This window comes from Bos taurus, chromosome 3, assembly GCF_002263795.3.
Source record: "Bos taurus isolate L1 Dominette 01449 registration number 42190680 breed Hereford chromosome 3, ARS-UCD2.0, whole genome shotgun sequence".
NCBI lineage: Eukaryota > Metazoa > Chordata > Mammalia > Artiodactyla > Bovidae > Bos > Bos taurus.
Window position 1 is genome coordinate 22,650,913 of NC_037330.1, and position 24,018 is coordinate 22,674,930.

A 24,018-nucleotide genomic window follows, 5' to 3' on the forward strand; every position below is an offset into this window, starting at 1 on the left:
TGAAACTCAAAAACATTTTTAATAATGTGTTAGGGGTAGGGATTGTCTTTTCCACAGCACAAAGCTGGCAATACCACAGATATGATAACTGACACACATCAGGGATCAATAAAGGACGGTAAAATTTTTACAGAAAGAGCATCATATAATACAATATTCATATAATACAATATTCATACACTCTCAAAATACCACTAATCAAATTACTCATTACAGACACAAAAACCTGTCTTTTCAGTGAACGGATCTTACAAGCCTCTGCATAACAGTGTTCAATGCTGGAATAATAATAGTGGTGACAGGTGAAGTGGACGCTCAGCCTCCACAGGCTGCACTAGGAAGCTCACAGCAGGCACTAGACGGTGTTCTTGGCAAAAAGGGTTCACCCGAATTAATCATGAGGAAGTGATCAGACAACTGCGAAATGTAGACCTTTGAGTAGACAACTGACCTATCCTCTGCAAAGAAGTCAATGTCACGACCATCAAAGACAACTACAGGAAGGAGAGGAGATGTTTGAGGTTCCGAAGGACTAAAGAAATAAAGTAACACAATCTTCTTAGTTCTTTGGGACCTAAAACATCTCTTCTCCTTTCTGTTGTCTTTTTGGTGCAAACATCGACTGTTTGAAGAAAGACAGGCCAGTTGTCTGGTTCAAAGGTCTAAATTCTGCAGTTATCTGATATCTACCTCAACATTAAACACAGGATGAACACTTTCAGCGAGAACAATGCATAGTAAATGCTTTGAGCACAGTCCATCTGGTGGCAAAGAGTGACCGGGTTGATATGTTGTCTTCTTGCAGTTGTTCCCATGCTGGTGTGTGGAGGATGGATATTTAGAGGAGCAAGAGTTAAGGTCTTTCCAAACTGTGTGTCCATCAAAGCATTGATCACCTTACTGAGGATTACATTCCGAGGCTGATGACTGGGATTACTCCCATCAATTCTGTCCCTTGGGGTGTGGAGAGTGGTTGTTGGTTGGGATGTTCATTCTCAGGAAAGGATCCCTCCAGTGTTGCTGAGGTTTAAATTGAGTTGCTGTTGTAGATTTTGTTTTTCATCAAATGGAAAAGGGAATTTTATAGTGTGGTTTCTCAACTTGACAATATCTTTTCTTAGTTCCTAAAATAATTGGTATCTGTGAAAGACAGAGAGAGAGAGAAGAAACGTGAGTGTTTGTTAGGTCCTGCTGAGCCTGGAGGGATGGCCACATGGTGACTGGGGCCAGGGGCAGACAGAGCTCCTGTTGACAGGACGAGCTGAAGGGAGAGCCACAGGCTGGCTGGAGAGAAAAGTGAGATCCATGAGTTAGAAGGAATAGCTCCCTAAACTTTCATCCAGCCTGTGGTGCAGCATCTAAGGACCCCAGTCCTCACCCCACCTTGCTTGGTGATATCTCAGCTCAAAGCTGCTTCTGAGCCTTAAATGGACTCCCACCACTCAATCCTCAACAGTCATTTCACCCCTGAATCCCCTTCATCTGTACACTTTCCCACATGTTCAGGGATGGACATGCCGAGCATCCCTCATACACAATTAGAAACAGACTGCTATGGGAGCAGAGGACCCTCAACTGAGAAAGACACCCTCTTCTACCTCTTCATCCTGCCTTCTGAGGAGGAGAAGCAGGCTACCAGAGAGTCCTGGATTGTGAGCACCCATAGGGACCTCAGAACGAATCCAAGTCCAGTTCCATAATTCACAGAGGAGGAGCTATGTTTTCAAGGATCTAAGGACTATCCAAAACCACATGACTTGTTACTGACAACCCAGGCCACAAGGTCCTTCCTATACATTTGCAGGAAGGGAGAGGAGAAGAGGAAATCTCCAATCTGGAGGAGTCAACAGTTAATAGAGGCTGTTTGGTCATCCTCATGGACAGGAATAAGGCTTTCCAGGGAAATCCTGCTCCAAAGAGACTGAGGAATGAATGGAAAGGGGGGAAACTCAAAATAAAATTAGCAAAAAGAGAGCAGGGAGTGTAACTGTGTCTCAAGCCATTCGCATCCCATGGACACCAAAATGCTATGAAGGTGATTTCATTTCATGCTGGATCTACCTTAAGGCATTTCTAGGAATATCCTTGACATCTACACAAATAAAACTCTGAAGTGAAAGAGCATTCAGTTTAGTTATACTGAATTTTCATCACCTTTTCCTCAAACTTTTCTCAAAGAAAGAGTCTCTCCTAGTATTTTATGCTAGTGTATAGAAAAACATAGAAAAACATCTACGTCTGCTTTCTTGACTAGGCCAAAGCCTTTGACTGTGTGGATCACAACAAACTATGGAAAATTCTTAAAGAGATGGGAATACCAGACCACCTTACCTGCCTCCTGAGAAACCTGTATGCAGGTCAAGAAGCATCATTAGAACTGGACATGGAACACAGACGGGTTCCAAATTGAGAAAGGAATATGTCAAGGCTTTATATTTTCACCTCGATTATTTAATTTTATCCAGAGTACATCATGCGAAGTGCTGGGCTGGATGAAGCACAGTTGGAATCAAGATTGCCAGGGGAAATATCAATAACCTGAGATATGCAGATGACACCACCCTTATAGCAGAAAACAAAGAGGAACTAAAGAGCCTCTTGATGAAAGTGAGAGAAGAGTGAAAGGGTGGCTTAAAACTATGCATTCAAAAAAACGAAGATCATGGCATCCGGTCCCATCGCTTCATGGCAAATAGATGAGGAAACAATGGAAACAGAGAGATATTTAATCTTCTTGGGCTCCAAAATCACTGCAGATGGTGACTGCAGCCATGAAATTAAAAGACACTTACTCCTTGGAAGAAAAGTTATGATAAACTGAGACAGCATATTAAAAAGCAGAGACGTGACTTGCCAACAAAGGTCCATCTAGTCAAAGTTATGGTTTTTCCAGTAGTCATGTATGGATGTGAGAGTTGGACCATAAAGAAAGCTTAGTGTCAAAGAATTGGTGCTTTTGAACTGTGGTGTTAGAGAAGACTCTTGAGTCCCTTGGGGTGCAAGGAGATCCAACCAGTCCATCCTAAAGGAAATCAGTCCTGAATATTCATTGGAAGGACTGATGCTGAAGCTGAAACTTCAATACTTTGGCCACCTGATGTGAAGAACTGACTCCTTAGAAAAGACCCTGATGGGAAACATTGAAGGCAGGAGGAGAAGGGGACGACAGAGGATGAGATGGTTCGATGGCATCATCTACTCAATGGACGTGAGTGTGAGCAAGCTCTGGGAGTTGGTGATGAACAGAGAAGCCTGGCGTGCTGTAGTCCATGGGGTCGCAAAGATTTGGACACAACTGAGCAATTTAACTGAACTGATAGAAGGGTATGTAAAAGGATAACTATAGCAGGATAAGGCCTAATATTCATTATGGGGTTTTTGCATAAAGAATATATTCAATGAAAAAAAATTTGTTGAACCTGCTGTTCTGAGCCAGTTAGTAGTCTGTGAAACATGTTTAGTGAATAGCTAACTGCAAGTTGCATTTTAACAGCAGAAGAGGAAATACTAAATTTTATTCTTATGGCAAGGGGAGGGTCAATTTTATACTTTGGGTTCTATGTAATTTTTTTTTAAATCTTGCACTATGAAAATTGTGAGAAATTTGAATCCAAACAGAGAGATTATATATCTAACTTAACTATCTACGTCTCCTTTTTTCTCTTTTATCTTCTTCAGGCTGTACAAATAGTTCTGTTGAGAGAAGAATGCAAATTCCCTTAATTGTTGATATTCAGCTTTTTTAGGAAGCAGCCACTCATAGGCCACTGCCATATTGGTTACTTATATCCTATCAGACCCACAGTGCTTCTAATCCTTGATGCATATTAGCAGAGCTTTGAAAGATACTGATATCCAAACCTCATCCCCAGAACTTTAAAATCAGAATTTCAATGGATTGGGTTAAGGCATTCATGTTAGCTCAAAACTCAATCCGTTTTCATTTTACAATAGCATGATTTAGAACTACTCACTAGACCTACACTATTTCACACCACTCTTTTTATTTCCTCCTTCTAGTCCAATATGGACGTCTCTCCACTGGCCTAAAGATTTTTTGGTCTTTCTCTGTTACTCGCATATAAATAATTGGCCTTCTCAATTGGATTGTCTGAAGCAATGATTATCTCGTATTCTTGTGTAGCTCCCTGGGTCTTCATAAATGTGGCCCAAAGTTAATTCAGTATAATGCTGTCCTACATTCCCTGGCCTCAGATTTCAACTCAGTTCATTTTTCTGGGCTTTTACTAATATGGAGAAGGAATAATGTGAGTAAAACTGGAGAGGTCTGAATGCCTGTCCATCTCATGCTCTGTGTATTTTGAAAACCTGGCTTCTGTATCTCCTTTTCCCCGATATCCTTTAGTGGGCCATTTACTGCCCTCCACCGAATGCCAGCTCCAGTGAGGTCCTGGAAGCCCCCTGCACGTTAGCAAAGTTCCGCCTATCAGAGGCTGAGGGGAATCATGACTCGGGCCAGTCCAGCATGCCCACCTATGACCCAGGTTCTTATTTTATTTTAGTAATCAAGGCTTTTCCCTTCAGTTCTGGCATTTCTTATTCAGGTGGAAAAGCTGAGGGTTAAGGGCCGTCCTAGGTTCATTTCTCCAGAAGCCAACTCACATGCGAGTGATTCCTTATGACGTGATCCTGGAAGAAAGAGGCAGTGGACGTGGAGGCAGGGGTGGGGAAAGTAAGGTGAAGAGACGGAGAATGTGTGTGGTTTAAGGCCAGCGTTTTCAGAGGCTTAAATGCTGCTATTCTGATGAGGAGGACCATGGATCTGGGCTTCCTTGTGGCTAATACAAAAGGTCAGAGGGAATGTGAGGACGGTAGCAGTGAAGAAACAGTAGAGGTCAGAGTGGAAACACGACACTGAGATCAAGGGCCCTGCAGGGTGGCAGCCCCCAAAAGAGAGGAAAGACCACACAGAGGTAGTGTCAGCTGTTGAGTGAATAAACGAGGAAGAGAAAAATTAGTGGGAGATTGAGCCATAACAGATCAAGAGCATAAGGAAGAAGTGCATGGGATTACCTCTGTACCCTACGCTTGAAGGCCAGGGAATCTGCAGGCTAGTCTCCACTTGCCAAACAGCAGTTTTCTTCTGATGCTCTTCTGTTTCAGGACACTTAAGCCCTTAATCCTGTTGCAGACTGGATGCTCATGTGTGCTTGCTGTGGAGCCCTCACCTTGCAGCTTGGGAGGGTTCTTCATGCTGATGGAAGCACCCAGCTCTGAAGATAAAACCACAGCCAACAGGATCCATTGTTATTCATGATTTACAAAGACTCACTCCTCCACCCAAGAAGGACATCAGGTACAGAAAGTGTGCAGGAACATGAAAGGTCATCTGAAAGCCCATGGGTAGGTGAAGACATGGAGATATTTTTGTGTTTTCTTTTTTGCTGACTTTCCTTATACTACCCAGTATTGTTAAGTGTGCCACAGGGCAAACATCTTTCCAAATGCCATAAATGAGCAAGAAAAATGAAATGGATGACAACAAAAAATTCCTAGGTAGAAAAGACAGAGGCAAGAAACACCTACAGGATGCAGTTTGTACTGTTGGGAGGGAAGAGATGAAGCAAAGTCAAAGCTGAAGGAAAACCTCATGAGAGAAAAGAAGTGGGGAAGTCTAAATTGGAAAACTTTTAAATGTGCATCAATATACACTTCATATAATGTAAACACACTACATATGATATTATACATAATTAAAATAAGGCATAGACAATATGATAAAATGGAAGAAACCTCACAAGTGAGTGTGTTTGTGATGGAATAAATGAATGAAGGATTCGAGCTATTGAATGGATCATTCTGTTGGCTTCCTGATGAGTTGACTTTGGAAAAGAAAATAGAAAAATAAGAAGAATGAGCAAGAAACTCTGTTTGGTGACAGGAACTAGGAGATATGGCGGGGGGCGGGTGGGAGTCACAGTGTGAAGGGGTGTGAAAGTAAAGGGCATTAAAACTAGCCTTGGCTGCAAAATCTGCTGTGAAGCCTGGATTCCTGCTCAGGTCTCCATGGAAGGTGAGCAGGAAACAGTGACTGAGCCAGTGGGGTTCAGTCCTGGCTGGGAATGTGGGAGGCCAAGCACAAGGAGAGACGAGAGGGAAGAGAAGACAACAAACACCACGAGACCTAGTGGCTCTTGTCAGGCTCTGCATCCCTGCCCTCCCTGAGCGCTTTCCTTGAGACTCTCCATGCTGCCACAAGGGGGCTCCTTCTCATCTCAGCTCCACCTGAGGACGTGGGTCTCTCCTCATTCCTCAGATGAGGCCACAGCCTGGGGGATGAGCGCCAGGTAGCGCCAGGCTCCAGTGGAGGATGTGGAGAGCAATGGAGGGTAAGGATGAATATGTCCCAGATGAAATGGATGTGAGGGTCTGGAAGCTCTTTTAAGGAAATTTGAACAGAGGTGGACCCAGAGGAGACTGACATGGAGATGAGTGGAAAGAATGAATTAAATGGAGTGTCATAAAAGAGACTGATGGGTGCACTTCAAGAATGAGGGTCGCCCTTTATTTTAAAATGAGGGAAAAATAAGGAAAAGAAACTGGATATGAAAAGCAAACATGGGACTGAGTTGCAGGGCCAGTGTTTACACCCCTATTGAATGTTGCTAATACAGTGTTGCTGAATTATTCTTGCTGAATCTGCCTGCAAGGCAGGACATCCAGGTTTGATTCCGGGGTCGGGAAGATCCCCTGGAGAAGGAAATGTCAACCCTCTCCAGTATTCTTGCCTGGAGAATCCCATGGACAGAGGAGCCTGGCAGACTACAGTCCATGGGGTCACAAGAGTCGGACACGACTTAGTGACTAAACCACCACCAATACACTGTTACTGAGAGCACCCAACAGAGTAAATTGCCTTGATGACGGATGTTGAAAGGAGAGGAAAATATTGGACAAGCTACCTTTCTCCGAAAGCCAGGGAAGATGGGGTCTAGAAAAAGTGGAGACTATAAAGCTTATGCTACCATAAACAACCATTGTGCAATCGTTTTGTAAGTGTTAAAGCACCAGAAAGACACAATACTTAGATATTATATATTCATAGTGGTTATCAAACAAATTGTAGCGAATCAGATGCCCTGGACATTATATTGTTTAAGATTCCCAACAATATGCAAAGGAGATAGAATTTTTCAAGAGTTCAGATGAGGGACAGAGCAAATACCTAGGAAGATAAATAACTTGGCTCAGTTAAACAAGCAAGAATTTTCCGAACCAGGGCCTGAGGCTGAGCTGGTCCTAAGTCCCAGGCTCTTGATCACCTGACACTGTTAGAGTCTCACAGGTTTCAACTGGGCTGACAGTGGGCGTGGGAGAAGACCACTGCCTCCTCCACCCACAGCTTTGTGATGACCAGCACATGGACCAGAGCTTCCTAATCCCCTTTTCTTTCTTACCTAGAAAGAGTGGTCCTTGGTTTCCAGAATCAGGGTTGGAGGTAAAGCCCCAGTTGGTGGAAGAAAGACCAAGCATGGCTTTGCTGTCACCACAGTCAAAATGCTGGTCCAGCTGCCACTGCAGACAGTCAGTCACATGGGTGCTTTCCTGAAGCTGTGCCTGTGAAGTTGGCACCTCTGACCCTGGGAAACTCACAGGTCCCCGGTGACAGTCCTCCCAGGTGTCCCCTGAAAGTAAAAGAGGGTTCAGTAGGACCAGTGGAAGCTTTTCCTTGCTAAGCCCTCCCAGACTCCCATTTCTGCTGTCCCAGCCCATGAGTGAAACCACCCAATACCCCAGACAGCAAAGGCAGACGTCAGTGTGAAGAAGATGCCATATTTATGGCTGTGACTGGGGTGCTGAGAAGGCAGGGGCTAGGCTGCAATTTCTTGAAATGAGAAATCACCCACTTGAGTCTAGAGGGTTTGGGTGACACAGGGGGTCAGGCCTCTTATTCTGTTATTAGCCTTAGTCTTGTAGCCTAGAGAGAAGGTTCTAGACAGGCCTCTAGGCATGGGGGAGAAAGAGTTGTTAATATATACCCACAGGAATAAAAGAACAGGGAGAGACATTTGGCCTGAAGGCTTCAGGTACCACTAGAAGTTGAGCTGAGAAAATACAGTACATTCCAGACACTTCTGAACTTCCTTGCTTGAAATTTTGTCTACCCTTCCACTCACCCATACATGTATATACAGAATAAACTCTATTCCCACATGGGGCAGAGTGGGGATGGATGGTATTAGCAACTAGAACTAGTGGGGGAGAGGGCTGAGACCCTATTGGGAACACCTTTGTGTCTCTTTAGAGAGATAATATACGTATACTCCTTCAATACACGTCCCTCCACTGGTGCCTGGACAGTGCTGCTAATGAAATCTGCTTATGTTTCTACTGTGAAATGAGTACATATCCTCAGAACATGGGCTAACCAAAGACGTGACGTACCCTCATCTGGTCCAGGTCAGGCTCATGTGAGGTCACGGCCCCCAGGGCTGCTCTACACTGCTGGGGGGCTCTCCTCTCACCTCTTGCTTATGCATCCGCCCCCTCACAAGGTGTGTTTCTGTAACTGTCTCTCATGTACCTGTTATCTCTTAGTCTTCCAGAGAGCATCTGTGTCTGACTCTCATCAAAGATTCATCCAACCTCCTTCTAACTGCTTTCTCTGATTCAGTCCTCTCCACACTCTCAAAGCTCACCTGTCTTATCACCCCCCAATCCTGTTTCATCACATGCCCCTCAGTTTACGGAAATTCATCCTCCCTTCCCTGCTACACAAATCTAACCTCCTCACCCGCCTTTCCAGTGCTCCTGTCTTCTAGTCCCTCTTTCTTCTGCAACATCACTTCCCACAACTCCCACTGCAAATCCTCCCAGGACTCAGGCTGGCCCCCTTCTGACCCCAGGCCTGTACCAGGAGCCTCTGTGAGCTTCCAGGGCTTTCTCCAGAAGCACTTCTCTCAGTCTGGTGTGCCCTTCATATTTCACTAGGCAAAGTTCATTAATCACTAATCATCATATTTTAGGACACTTAATCAGATTTTATGATAATTCATTTGGGCTGAAGGGTAAATCCTTGTACAATGTTTGGTGGTTGAAAGAACTGTCAAAACTACGTATCCTCTTATTCTCTAATATTATTTTGAATCAATGTCTAGGATTGTTTTTAATTATCATTGTGTAATTTCATCATCTAATTTTATTTGTCCTTTCTTGAGAATGGGTTTTTATAAGCTATGCTTTGAATATTCTCTGCATTGACAGAATATAAAATAACCAAACATTTTATCAAACATCAACAATACTGCCCATTATTGTTAGTGTGGGGGAAAGCCTCCAATAGAAGATCAACTTGTAATTTAAGAATCAAGTGTTTGTGTTGTTTCTGCAGGGTTTCTCCTTGTACAGAGAGGACGGGGTAGAGCTGATGACTTGCACCCACATGGCTGCATAATAGCTATCCACACTGTCCTCGGGTTATCATGAGAATCAAGACACAGGATGGATCCCTGCATAGATTAGATATTCTATTCACTCATCTCAATCCATCTGTGGGGATGTGGCCTTCCCTGGCCCATTGTGAACAATGGACTCCCAGGCCTGGGCCATATCACACACATCACAAACACACATCTGAGACACAAGGCTGAGCCTCACTCATCCTCTTCACAGGAACCCACACCCGGCTGTCAGTGCTTCTGAGATAGAGCTCCACAGTTTTTTAATGGCTTCAGCACAGCCAAATTCAAAGTCTACCTGGACCCGTCATGACAGCAGGTGACCTGGGGGCAGGAGGTGGGGAGAGGCACGGACTCTCATCCTGGCTGATTCTCCAGAGAGCCCTGTGGAGCTGTGGCTCCACCTGGAGGGGCTGCAGGAGCCACGGGCTCTGGTCTCGGGACAGAGTGCACAGAGGGTTTGGGAGCTGGCAGATCTGAGTGAGGGACCACAGGGTTCTCTGCAGCCCTCTGGCAACTTCTGTTGAAGATTAAGATAGTTGCAAATGATTTGGTTCAGGGCAAAAAGGAAAAGGTGAGCAACATCCTCTCTTAGTCACTGATGGTCCAACTGCTGAGAGGAGAGGACACAGCCAGAGCCAGGGAGTCAGGCCCAGGAGAGGTCAGTGTCCCACCTGCCAGTGGCCCGGAATCCAGGGCAAGTGAAGGCACCTCGCTGAGCCTCAGTGCCCTCGGCTCCACCATGAGGCACCACAGCTCCCTGAGAGGGTGCCTGGGAGGCTGAAGGGGTTGTGGTGCACTTGGAGCTCGCTTAGTAAGCAGCCTGGCAGACAACAGGCACACAATAACCGTGTGTTCCCTTTCTGGTTTGTGAACTACTGTGATCCTGAGAAAGCCTTTGCTTCTCTGCTCCTCAGGGAAGAATGGGAAATAAGAAAGAAACTGCTTCCAATGTGAAAAGGCACCAAATGACTGACGGACAGCATTTATATGCCCAATATCATTTTTAAAGAAGTCAGATATAGTCTGATACATAATGGAGTTTCTCCTCATTTATCAAGATGATCTTATGAGTCAAATTCCTAACAATAAAAATGCATCTCCTAAAGAAAAAGTAAAAAAAATAGCCCCAAAGGATTTCATACTAGGTTTTAATTTCCACACCCTATGAACTGCTACCCAAGGAGACCTGGCTCATAAATTAGGTCAATACCCCTATCATATACACAGCTTATGGATAGTTTCCATGAGATTATACCACTGAGATTGTGTAAAACATTGAAACTATAACCCACACATGGAAGACTCCTTTTTGCTGCATAAAGGATGAAACACACGGGAATTTCTAGAGGATGGAACAACACAGACATATATTTGGCTTCCTGGAAATTACAGGGCATAGGCAGATTTGATGTTCAGGATCTCGTATCTAAATGCTTCAGAGGGAGGTAGGCAGCCCAGGGGTAAGAATTGGGAGCTGGGGACAGTATAACATGCATTACAAATATGGAGCAGACTGCAATCATGAATGCAAAGTCAGAGAGCTTGCCAGAAACTATTCAAGAAATAAAATTAGCAACAAAATTTCATGACTATAAGGATTCTTATCTTGATAAAAAGAGCTCTGTTACACAAATTCCTGCAGGTGAGACAGTGGTAGCTGAGATTCTGCCCTTATCCCTCCACTTGCCTTCTCTGGTCTAATTTGCTACCACAAGGCTGTGCTGATGAGATGAGTTCAGGTGACAGAGGGCAGTCTGGGGCAAGAAGAATGCAAAGGCTCGTGATGCCTTCTAAAAATTAAAACTGAGAACATAGTTCTAATCAACCTGAGCCTAAGAAGCTGCCTGGGAGTACTCACCGTTTACATCTAGAGCCAAGAAAACTTCTCTTCTCTCTGTTGGGAAGGAGGCACTTCTATAAGGATGACAGGAGCCTGCCAGATGATGGCCAACAGAAGCAGCCAGATAACATTCATCCAGTGAGTCCGGCTGGACTTCATTCTCTTCTACCACCAGCTGCTCCACACTGAGATTTGTGGGGTTGGGAGAGCCCATGGTTAAACAAGAGGAATTAGTCAACCTGGAGCCATAGCTGGTTTTGATGGGAGGGTTAAGGGACAGGTTGCAAAACACAAATGGAGAGTCCCCTTAGAGGGAGGTACAACAATCCCCCTGACCCACAATTCCCATCTGGGGCCTGAAGGCGCTTGCAAAGGGAAAGAGAGTGAGGGACAGTGAGCATGAGATGCTCTGAGCACAGAGACGAAATGAGTTCAGAAGGAAGGAGATGAGCCACCCCAGGACACATAGTCATGTCACACACGTCCTCAGAACATCAAGGTGACTTCAAATACAACATAAGTTTTGTTGAAATTTACATGCTGCATACAAATGAACACCAGCACTGGCAGCATAATAGACTCCTAGATATCTTGCGTTTGCAAGACCAATTTTTCAAGTATGCAATGTGACATGACTGTTTTTCCTAGTTACTTTCCGTGCCGTGAAATACCTGCCAAGGTCATAACCCAGAGTGGCAGAGGCAGATAAGTATCACATGCTGGTTTTAATAAAAAGGAGAAAACAGAGGAGTACAAGAAATCCTGTGGCTGATCAGTAGCCCTGCTTCAACTGACTGCTGCTGCTGCTGCCAAGTCGCTTCAGTCACGTCCAACTTTGTGCGACCTCATAGACGGCAGCCCATTAGGCTCCACCTCCTGGGATTCTCCAGGCAAGAACATTGGAGCGGGTTGCTGTTTCCTTCTCCAATGTATGAAAATGAAAAGTGAAGGTGGAGTCGCTAAAAGTTGTACATGACTGAGCGACTTTTATCGACTCCATGGACTGCAGCCTACCAGGCTTCTCCATCCATGGGATTTTCCAGGCAAGAGTACTGGAGTGGGGTGCCATTGCCTTCTCTGCAACTGACTGCAATTTACTATAATTGAGAGGGATTCATAAAGGGTGAAAACAGACAACCTTGTTACAGGGACAATTTGTGGTTGTCTGAATGGAAGAAATAGGCATGTTCAGCACTTTCCGATTCCCCTGCATGTGAGATGACCAGGTGTCACCACTGATGTTAGACCCATGTTTCTCCATGGTTACCTAGAAGAGATGATGTCTTGATCTTCCTCGTCCTCAAGATCAGCAAGATTTTCTATGGATAAATTCAGAGAAGTTGAGAAACACTTAGCAGATCTCACTGTGTAAATTAATAATCCAGTGTCCAGTGTCCAGTATTCTGCCACAGGGACAACAATATCAGCAGTGAGATGATAGGCTTTTTTTTTTTTTTTGATGATAGGCTTTTAAGAAGGATATTCCAGATGCCTCAAATTGGATCTCAGTCTCTCCTTGGTTTGCTTTCCTGACCCATCAGGCAAGATCTCCCTGCCCTGGTATATCCTCACCACAGTATTCTCTTCCAAGACTGAGTAAAAAGTTAAAGATTTATCTTCCCCACAGAGTCTGGGGAATAGCCCACCTGCATTCTGGCAGAATACTGTAATACTCAGGCTTTTCTCATCATATACTGACTGCCTTAGCAGAATGATGAGTGGAATGAAGAAAACCTCAAATCACATGAATCCTAGTTGTTACATGGAACCTTCAGTCATTCATGGGGTGGGAAAATGCCAGGGCTCTGGCTTGCTTCATGGAAACATACAAGCAAGGTGATGGGAGGGCTCTTTGCATCCTGGGGTCCAGATGATTGGCTTGCTAAGACAAGCAATTTAGAGGAGACAAACCCTGGGGATGACAGCACTGACACCAGGGAAGCAACAAATAATTATGGCTGTGAGCATCTCTGGAAAGGCACGGAAGTTCAAGGGACAACTGGGTATGGAAATGGGAGCATTGTGGGCAAGTGGAGACATTGCGTAGGAATCAGGAAAAATACAGTCATCTCCGGACCCCTGCACACATACAAGTGAGTCAGTGTGTCGCACCAGCCGTGGGTCCATGATCTAACTTGGGGCCTGACTCATAGGCTTCACCTGAATGAAGAAGACAGCACAGCTCCCAGACCCACCTGATGTCTGTACTTAAAACTCTACCACAGAGTCTGATTCAAATCACGTCTACAGAGCTTCCAACAGGGATGACAAATCTCAGCACCCCAGAGGCAAGGAGTACAAAGAATACAGAGTCTACCTGGGCATCCAGGTGGAGGTCTATCACAAGAAAATACTCACTGGTTACATCCCGGGCATAAGAGACATCCACGTCCTCAGGTGAGAAGATGGCATTGCTCCTATAAGGCCAGAAGGAGTCTGACAGGTCAGGAAGAACCGAGTAAGTCAGATAGTATTCATCCAGAGAGTCCCGTGGGACACCATTCTCTCTCATCTGTGGCAGCTGTCTGCTGAACCTGGTCGGGGAGGGGGGGCAAAAGATTAAGCCAAGACTGAGGAGAAACTGTAGAGTCCTATCTGGTTTCGATGGAATGTTTGAGTGGTGAAGCACGTCAAGGGTCTGATCCATTACAGAGAGAAAACTCTGTTTTGTGCGTGAGACACAGCGAGGTTTTACAGGGCAGAAGAGAGAAAGAGCAGCAGGTGCTCAGTGTTCTGGCCAAATAACAGGCTGATGAACAGACTGAATTCCCTCTGATGGTACAGTCACGCCTCACATACAGGGACAGAGAACACTGGCTCTCACACTTCCATTCACATTGCATTGACATCACTATGGCACGCATGCCAGCATGCTAACACCAAACAGAAAGCAGATATGCATCTCACTCTGTAAACCACACCTGATATAAAAACTGAGTGCAAAAACAGCACTCTGACTTAGTTCACCTGGGTCAACGGACTTGGGATTTAAACTTGACAAGTAAATAAGAAATGGGAAACAATAGAAGTACCACAGTGAAAGCAGAGAACATTATGAAATAGGATAATAGTGGTGGGCAAAAGTGACGACACAATATATTCAGCACTTTCTGTTTTTCCCTGGATCAGAGGTCTGCAGATGTCATCACTGTATAGGAGCCCACAGATATGCAAACTTACCTCGGGGCAACCACCTCTGGGCTTTTCAGGTCATCGTGATCATTCTGGTTTTCTGCAAATAAATTAAAAGAAGAGTTATATCAGGCAAATACCTTTCAAAAACGCCCAATCCTGTGTCTGTCTTCACAATGTGGTAACAGGCTATTGAGACAGAAATAATACAGGAGGCCCTAGAAAGAGCCTCATAAGAAGGCACTGGGTTTCCTTCTTGAGCCATTGGATGAATGTCCTTGATATGATATGTCATTGGCAGAGTATCCTAGTCCTGAGTCTGTGCAAACAGCTAAATACATCCTTTTCCCCACAGTTCCTGGGGAACAACTTAGCTACATCCACAGCCTGCTATAACACTCAGGCTTTTTTCATCTGAAATGTTGTTTATTAATGGGATAAGTGATTACACACTGAGATATAATGGGAGTGGAACCCACACACCATCAAGTCAAATGAATCTCAAAGCTGCAAACAGCGGCCATTCATCAGGTTGGAAGTTCCAGCCCTGCCTTACCTCAGAGAAACATACCCAAAGAAGACAGTGTGGCTTACCTTCTGGTTTCAGAAGACTTCGAACAAGGTAAGTCAAAGGAAAAGAGAGAGACCATGGGTTGATAGAAGTGAACCAAAGTAGTGAGATCTCCAAAGGTATAAACAAGAATGCCAACAGCCTTGGACAGGTGTAGGAACTCAGGGACATTACCCAGAAATGAAAATTAAAGCATTTCACGTGAGATAAGAGGTTCATTCAAAATTAGGAAGCCTGAGAGGCACCTCCTGTGCCACGACTGCCGAGGTACACGTGTGTCTGGCAGAACCGCCTTGGGCAGAGTGGTTTACCACAGGGACCACTATGACAGGAAACTTAGAGAAGTTCGTTCATAGAATGTCTTATTTTAAATGCAGATATAGAGTCTGGTTCAAATCAGGCTTCAGTATGTAAGCCCAGGGTCTATCAAAGGGGATAATTCTCCCAGAGTAGACTAGCAGACACATTGAAGACTACCTGGGAGACCAGTTGGAATTTCATCCTCTTCAGCTTGAGAGCAGCCACAGGCTCCATCCACGGCAGACGCCACATTCTCTTCATCAAATGCAAATTCCCCATCACTGGAAGGCTGGTTGCAGGCAGAACCTTCCCGCAGAGTTGAAGGTACTGAAACACACTCATCCTGGGATTGCTGGAACACCACCTTCTCTTCATCATCCTGCAGGTTCACGCTGTACCAGATGGAGAAGGGATGACAGAAGGTTGAGAGGATTCGACCCCACGCTATCTGGCTGATTTTGATGACAGGCATTGGGAGTGGTCACAGAAAGCAAAAGCGCAGTCCCCTTAAGGAGGGAAGTAACTCCTCCTGATGTGGAGTGGAGGGTGGCTGCCATGGGGTGGGAGAGAGCCAGCAGGTACTCTGGGCACTGGGCACACAACCAGCGGTTGAAGGAGGAGACGGATTTTCCCTGCACGCTGACGTCCTGACCCCCAGCACACACAGAGGACCGGGACAGTGGTTCAGACTTTTCTGCACACATTGTGTTGATCTGGATATCCTGTGTCCAAGTGAACACAGCTTTTAAGAAGTTAAAGTTTTGTTTGAGTTTGGACTCTTCCATTCAATTAAAATTTTTATTTGCACAAATACAGCTTCAAAATCAGTTTTTCAGAGTTGGAGAAAAAGGAGTTATAGACTAGACATTCTGCCTTCAAGAACTATTTTTTCAATATTTTGTTGTAATATGAATATCGTTCTATTTTCTTCCCTTGAAATACAGTATTTAGCAGCAGGCTGATGCCAAACCAGTGTAAGACCCATAGGATCTCCCCCTCCTTTAACCACTCAGGAGAAAACTCATGAGTACGGGAATCCCAGGTTTAGTTATTCCACCTGGGTCAGCTCACTGTCCACTGCTAAACTTGAAGGATTAAAAAACTGAAATGCACAAACTTGAGAAACATAAATGACAACCCTGTGAATGAGATAATTGCAGTCAAATGAATAGATGAAAGAGTTACACAGAGTACTTTCTATTTTTCTCTGATCTGAGGTTTCCTGCTGTCACCACTGACATTCACAGCCCACAGATCTTCAAATTACCTGGGAAATGTGAGCTCTTGTCCACTCACTTGCTTGTGATCATTTTCATTGTCTAGTAGGAAATTCAGAGACAGCAGGTCATAATAAGCAAATCAGACCTCACACGTATCTACTCAGTAAACACATATACAACAAGGACATTAATATTTTCATTGTAAGAACATAATTCTTTAGCAAAGATATTCTAGGACACTTAAGTCTTATGAGAATTAGACTGGACTGCATCCAGACCCATTGAGGAAATTTGCTGCTTGATCTGGTATCTCTCCCAACATCCTTTGTTCTGAGTCTGTATAAGCACTTAAAAATGTATTTTCCACAGAGATGCTAGAAAATGAGCTGAGTTATTTTCTAGATTGTTTCTATAGTACTGCTTAGTCCCATCAGATTATGTGGTTGTTGATGGTTTAGAGGAATTTATACTTGAGACTAGAGTGACAGGGGAATTGTGAAAGCGTTAGCCACTCAGTAGTGTCTGTCTCTTTGTGACCGCATGGACTACAGCCCACCAGCCTCCTCTGTCCATGGAATTTTCCACACAAGAATACTAGAGTGGGTCCCATTCTCATCTCCAGAGGATCTTCATGATGCAGGGATTGAACCTGGGTCTCCTGCATTGCGAGCAGACTCTTTCCCATCTGAGCCAGAAGGGAAGCCCAGTGAATTGTATGAACCCTCAAATCAAAAGGAATCTTTGGTGCTACACAGAAACCATGGCATTTGAAGCTGGAGGAACTGCCAGAGCCCAGCCTTGCTTCATGGAAACATCCAAGCAAGGCAGTGGTACAGTTGTCTCTGTCTTGGTGTCAGATAACATCTTAGCTAAGACCTGCCAACATCGAGAAAAGGGAGACTGGGGCTGAGAGCAGTAAAACAAAACCTGGAAATCACCTCTCCTTATAAAGAGGCAAGTCTGTCATCATTTGTGGAGAGGCCAGGAACATTTACAAAAATTAGATCATTGCAGGGAACAACACACTGGCTCCAAACTAGTTCTGACAGACCCCTCTTGTGGATTTCCAGCTGAGTTGGTTGAGAGTTGTCACAAGTGATCTGGGTCAAATGCCTGACACTGGGGTCAGGATGACAGAGACAAGCCCGGAGCAAAAAGAAGAATGCAAGCTCCCTGACCCACCTGATGTCTGTGTTCCAGAATAGACCCTTTTTCCTGGTTTCAACTGAGATGTGTCTATGCAACCTGTCCTCAGAGATGACCTTCTTTGGTCTACAGAGCTTGTGAGGAGAAATAATATGGGGGCTACCTGAGATTTTGGTTGGAATTTCATCTTCTTTAGCATGAGAGCAACCACACGCTCCATCCTGACCAAGGTCTACTTCCAGTTCATTAAATTTAAATTTGTCATCACTGTAAGGCTGGTGGCTGTCAGAACTTCCTTGGAGACTTGAAGGCATCAAACCACATTCATCCTTGGATTCTTCAGGCACTTCCCTCTTTTCAACCTCCTGCAGCTCCATGCTGTGTCAGATGGGAAAGGAATGACAGAAAATTAAATGAAGAAGATCTGACCCCAAGCCATTCTGGCTGGTTTTGACAGGAGGCATGGGGAGTGGTCACAGAGAGGAAAGGAGCAGGCCCCTTAAAGAGAGAAGGAACTGTCCTCTCTTATATGAAGCAGAGTGTGTCTGTCTGGGGATGGGAGAGGGGGAAAAGCAGGTACCCTACATACTGGCCACAAACCTCTGATGAGGAAGGAGACTCAACCATCCCAGGGTGGTCCTTTCAGGAACAGGAAGCACAAATGAACTTCCACACCAAGTGCTTCCCCCGGGTCCTAGTTGAATTTAAGATGAAGTAGCCAAGTGAATAAGGGCTTCCCCGGTGGCTCAGTGGTGAAGAATCTGCGTGCCAATGCAGAGATGTGGCATCGAACCGTGGGTCAGGAAGATCCCTTGGAGAAGGAAATGGCAATCTCCATCCAGTATTCTCGATGGGAAAATGCAATGGACAGAGGAGCCTGGCATGCTCCACTCCGTGGGCGTCACAAAGATTCAGAAACAACTGAGCAACTGAGTATGCACAGTGAAGTGAATGTAGATATTAAAGCTTATAGACTCTCTGAGATGTTACTACCTTCGCTTTAGGAACTGAAAGTCCTCCAAGGCCTCTTTCACTTACTATTGTCACAGACTACCAATTTTTTTTTGGGACAGTTGTCCTGGTGTTTAATTTTTCTAGTTGCTTCTTTACTAATTCCGTTGCTAGTTACCTTCCTTCCAAGGATCTAAGACAACTGTGTACAAATATTTATCTCACTTGGACTTGCTTTAGAAGAGAACAGACGCTCTCTGTGTGTATATGAAATCCTAAGGGTGCTGCATTCGCCTTGGGTCACACATACAAGTAGCACAGAGACAGCAGACAACCAAGTTACAGGGACATTTCCATGTGGGTTGAGTGAAGTCAATTACACCATAAGCACTTCCGGCATGTGACTCTCTTGAGGTACTTATTGTTCCTGTGTGACCCTGTCCATATTTTCCCTACACATTACCAGCTCCTGATAGACAGATGGAAAACCACAATCACAGAAAACTACCCAATCTAATCACATGGTCCACAGCCTTGTCTAACTCAATGAAACTATGAGCCATGCCGTGTAGGGTCATGGTGGAAGTTCTGACAAAAATGTGGTCCACTGCAGAAGGCAATGGTAAACCACTTCAGCATTCTTGCCTTGAGAACCCCATGAACAGTATGAAAGGCAAAAAGATAGGACACTGAAAGATGAACTCCCCAGGTGGGTAGGTGCCCAATATGCTCCTAGAGATCAGTGGAGGAATAACTCCAGAAAGAATGAAGAGACGGAGTCAAAGCAAAAACAACACCCACTTGTGGATGTGACTGGTGATGGGAAGCAAGGTCTGATGCTGTGAAGAGCAATATTGCATAGGAAGCTGCATTGTTAGCTTCATGTTTCAAGGCAAATTGGAAGTGGTCAAACAGGAGGTGGCAAGAGTGAACAACATTTTAGGAGTCAGCGACCTAAAATGGACTGCAATGGGTGAATTTAACTCAGATGACTATTATATCTACTACTGTGGGCAAGAATCCCTTAGAAGAAACGAAGTAGCCATCAGAGTTAACGAGAGAGTCCGAAATGCAGTACTTGGATACAGTCTCAAAAATGACAGAATGATCTCTGTTCGTTTCCAAGGCAAACCATTCAATATCCTGGAATCCAAGTCTATGCCCCAGCCAGTAATACTGAAGAAGCTGAGTTGAAGAATTCTAGGAAGACCTACAAGACCTTCTAGAACTAACACCCATAAAAGATGTCCTTTTCATTATAGGAGACTGGAATGCAAAAGTAGGAAGTCAAGAAACACCTGGCGTAATAGGCAAATTTGGCCTTGGAGTACAGAATGAAGCAGGGCAAAGGCTAATAGAGTTTTGCCAAGAGAACGCACTGGTCATAACAAACACCCTCTTCCAACAACACAAGAGAAGACTCTACACATGGACATCACCAGATGGTCAACACCAAAATCAGATTGATTATATTCTTTGCAGCCAAAGGTGGAGAAGTTCTATACAGTCAGCAAGAAGAAGACTGGGAGTTGACTGTGGCTCAGATCATGAACTCCTTATTGCCAAATTCAGACTTAAATTGAAGCAAGTAGGGAAAACCACTTGATCATTCAGGTATGACCTAAATCAAATCACTTATGATTATACAGCGGAGTGAGAAACAGATTTAAGGGACTAGATCTGATAGAGTGCCTGATGAACTATGGACAGAGGTTTGTGACATTGTACAGGAGACAGGGATCAACACCATCCCCAAGAAAAACAAATGCAAAAAACCAAAATGGCTGTCTGAGGAGGCATTACAAATCACTGTGAAAAGAAGAGAAGCGAAAAGCAAAGGAGAGAAGGAAAGATATTCCCATTTGAATGCAGAGTTCCAAAGACTAGCAAGGAGAGATAAGAAAGCCTTCCTCAGTGATCAGTGCAAAGAAACAGAGGAAAACAATAGAATGGGAAAGACTAGAGATCTCTTCAAGAAAATGAGAGATACGAAGGGAATATTTCATGCAAAGATGGGCTCAATAAAGGACAGAAGTGGTATGGACCTCACAGAGCAGAAGATATTAAGAAGAGGTGGCAAGAATACACAGAAGAACTGTACAAAAGAGAGTTTTGCAATCCAGATAACCACGATGGTGTGATCACTCACCTAGAGCCAGACATCCAGGAATGTGAAGTCAAGTGGGTTTTAGGAAGCATCACTATAAACAAAGCTGGTGGAGGTGACGGAATTCCAGGTGAGCTCTTTCAAATCCTAAAAGATAATTCTGTGAAAGTGCTGCACTCAATATTCCAGCATTTTGGAAAACTCAGCAGTGGCCACAGGACTGGAAAAGGTCAGTTTTCATTCCAATCCCAAAGATAGGCAATGCCAAAGAATTATCAAACTATTCCACAATTGCACTCATCTCACACGCTAGTAAAGAAATGCTCAAAATCCTCCAAGCCAGGCTGCAATTATACATGAACTGTGAACTTCCAGATGTTCAAGCTGGATTTAGAAAAAGCAGCAGAGCCAGAGATCAAATTGCCAACATCTGCTGGATCATGGAAAAAGGAAGAGTGTTCCAGAAAAACATCTATTTCTGCTTTATTGACTATGCCAAAGACTTTGTGTGCATCACCACAAACTGTGGAAAATATTGAAAGAGATGGGAATACCAGACCACCCGACCTGCCTCTTGAAAAATCTGTATGCAGGTCAGGAAGTAATAGTTAGAGAACTGGATATGGAATGGACTAGTTCCATTTAGGAAATGGAGTAGGTCAAGGCTGTATATTGTCACCCTGCTTCTTTAACTTACATGCAGAGTACATCATGAGAAACGCTGGGCTGGGCGAAGCACAAGCTGCAATAAAGATTGCCAGGAGAAATATCAATAACCTCAGATATGCAGATGACACCACCCTTATGGCAGAAAGTGAAGAAGAACTGAAGTGCCTCTTGATGAAAGTCAAAGAGGAGAGTGAAAAAGTTGGCTAAAGGTCAACATTCAGAAAACTAAGACCATGGCATCTGGTCCCATCACTTCATGGGACCAGATCGGGAGACAGTGGAACCAGTGCCAGACTTATTATGGGGGGCTCCAAAATCACTGCAGATGGTGACTGCAGCCATGAAATTAAAAGACACTTACTCCTTGGAAGAAAAGTTATGACCAAACTAGACAACATATTGAAAAGTAGAGACCTTGCTTTGCCAACAAAGTTCCATGTAATCAAGGCTATGGTTTTTCCAGTAGTGAGGTATGGATGTGAGAGTTGCACTATAAAGAGAGCTGAGCACCGAAGAACTGATGCTTTTGAACTGTGGTGTTGGAGAAGACTCTTGAGAGTCCCTTGGTCTGCAAGGAAATCCAATCAATCCATCCCAAAGGAAATCAGTCCAGAATAGTCATTGGAAGGACTGATGTTGAAGCTGAAACTCCAATACTTTGGCCACCTGATGCAAAGAGCTGACTCATTTGAAAAGACCCTGATGCTACAAAAGACTGAAGGAGGGACGAGAAAGAGACGACAGAGGATGAGATGGCTGGATGGCATCACCGACTCGATGGACATGAGTTTGAGTAAACTCCGGGAGTTGGTGATGCACAGGGAGGCCTGGTGTGCTGTAGTCCATGGGGTCACAAAGAGTACGGACATGACTGAGTGACTGAACTGAACTGATAGTTAATTGTTACCTGGGGGTTAGTTTTTCTTGTGCTTGTTCATCCTCTTCATCTTCATACATTTCTGCAAACAAAATCAGTAGTGTCCAGTCAGCTTCTAGTCACCTCACCCACTACAATCACAGGGACTCATATGGTCACAGAGTCATAAATATCTATGTATGAGTTAGTACTGTATGGAAGTTTTAATGCATTGTCTTTAAACAACTGCCCAAGCATGGATTTCTGATCCAGCAGGCAGTCTGTTTCTAAACTGGTAGATCATCCTCAGGACACCCTCTGCTTGAAATTGGGCAAACATTTAAATTGTCTTTTCTTCCTTATATCACCTCACATTGTCCATCTTCCATCTCCACTTCTACAAATGTATCATCCATCCTGCCACAAATTCTGCCAAAGACACAGCCTTTATAAAGCTTCCCAGGTCCCACAAGATGCCCTCCTTTCTCGAAGGAGAACAACCATGTCCACATTCCTCCATCTGGGAACATCCTGGCTCCTCAATGTGGCTTTTGCGTGTTATCTGGGAAAGTCTCTCTATGGAAAGTGAGTGCTCCAGTTTAAACCATTTTCCCAATGCCAAGTCCAACTCTATCAAGTACCTTATCCAACACCACAAAGTGAAGGGCTTTCTTTTTTCTGCAGTGTATTTGTAAATATTCCAAAATTTCATCACTATAGCTACCATCAACAGATTATTTCATCCATTTTACAGATGAGAACAGTTACTAACATAAGGAAAAGTAATCATTCTCACATAGTTATGAACACAGCACTCAGCCTGGAACCTGGGAACTTCAAGCTTTGTCTAGGGCTCTATTGACTCTAACAAGCTGCCTCCTGTCACCTCCTCCTTTCTGTGCCTTAATGCTGGCTGGATGTTGCCTCCTGCCCCAGTGGCCATGGTCCATCAGGGAGGAAGCAGACCGTTGGGACATGATGACGTCCACTCTGTGCACTTCTCCTCTGTCCTCTTAGACAATCCTGCTCCTACATAGCCCCAAATAGGACACGAAACAGGAAATCTGATACACATTCCTAGTGGAGGTGTTCACCTTATCAACTGGGGACCTAGAAGAGGATCAGTGCTATCAGGGTCTGTGGCCCCCTCACCTGGACTGAGCTTGCAGGCAAGGCGCTTGGCCACTCGGTACCCCTCAGACAGGCTCTCTCGGAAGCCCTGCCCCTGGTGGCTGTCGGGGTCATTGCGGGTGAGGAGGTCCTCGAGGTGCTGCTTGAGCAGGACAGAGTCATCTTTCCCATCCCGTAGTGTCTGCCGTAACTGGGTCAGCTCTCTTGCCTGACTTCGAATTAGTGTGGCACACGTCCTAGGTGGAATAGAAGATGCAAGTGTAAAAGGCAAAGACTTAGATGAAAGACGGTTAGGGATTTCTGTGAGAACATCCCCAAGGAGACCTCGAAACAGAATTCTGGCACACATCTGATGACTGGCTCAGTCACTCAGTCGTGTCCGGCTCTTGTGACCCCATGGACTATAGTGCACCAGTCTCCTCAGCCCATCAGGTTATCCTGACAAGAATTCTGGAGTGGGTTGCCATTTCCTACTCCGTATGTGATGACTGGCCTGTGTCAAAGAGAAAGAAGGTAAACAAAGGTTTCCTCTGTATCAGAAAGTACTCCTGTAAGATTTTGTGACATTTCACTCATCTTGTCCTTGTGTAAAGATAACCTTATGTCTTCCCTGGTGGCTCAGCTCGTAAAGAATCTGACTGACAATTCAGGAAACACAAGAGATGCAGGTTTG

The 24,018-nt window shown here is 44.6% G+C and overlaps 1 protein-coding gene across 1 annotated transcript in view; it reads right to left on the minus strand.

The window, feature by feature from the left end:
• Positions 1 to 24,018, minus strand: part of LOC616149 (neuroblastoma breakpoint family member 4) — a 28,811-nt gene continuing 4,793 nt past the window's right edge. Inside the window, exons 3-14 of the mRNA XM_024990001.2 lie at positions 23,367 to 23,581; positions 22,266 to 22,317; positions 17,795 to 18,009; positions 16,533 to 16,584; positions 15,443 to 15,657; positions 14,443 to 14,494; positions 13,621 to 13,796; positions 12,530 to 12,581; positions 11,281 to 11,447; positions 7,419 to 7,646; positions 5,035 to 5,234; positions 1 to 1,140 (exon numbers count right to left, since the gene is read on the minus strand). Of these exons, the coding sequence (XP_024845769.1) occupies positions 5,044 to 5,234; positions 7,419 to 7,646; positions 11,281 to 11,447; positions 12,530 to 12,581; positions 13,621 to 13,796; positions 14,443 to 14,494; positions 15,443 to 15,657; positions 16,533 to 16,584; positions 17,795 to 18,009; positions 22,266 to 22,317; positions 23,367 to 23,581 (1,615 nt within the window). The 3' untranslated portion in view covers positions 1 to 1,140; positions 5,035 to 5,043. The remainder of the gene's footprint in view (positions 1,141 to 5,034; positions 5,235 to 7,418; positions 7,647 to 11,280; positions 11,448 to 12,529; positions 12,582 to 13,620; positions 13,797 to 14,442; positions 14,495 to 15,442; positions 15,658 to 16,532; positions 16,585 to 17,794; positions 18,010 to 22,265; positions 22,318 to 23,366; positions 23,582 to 24,018) is intronic.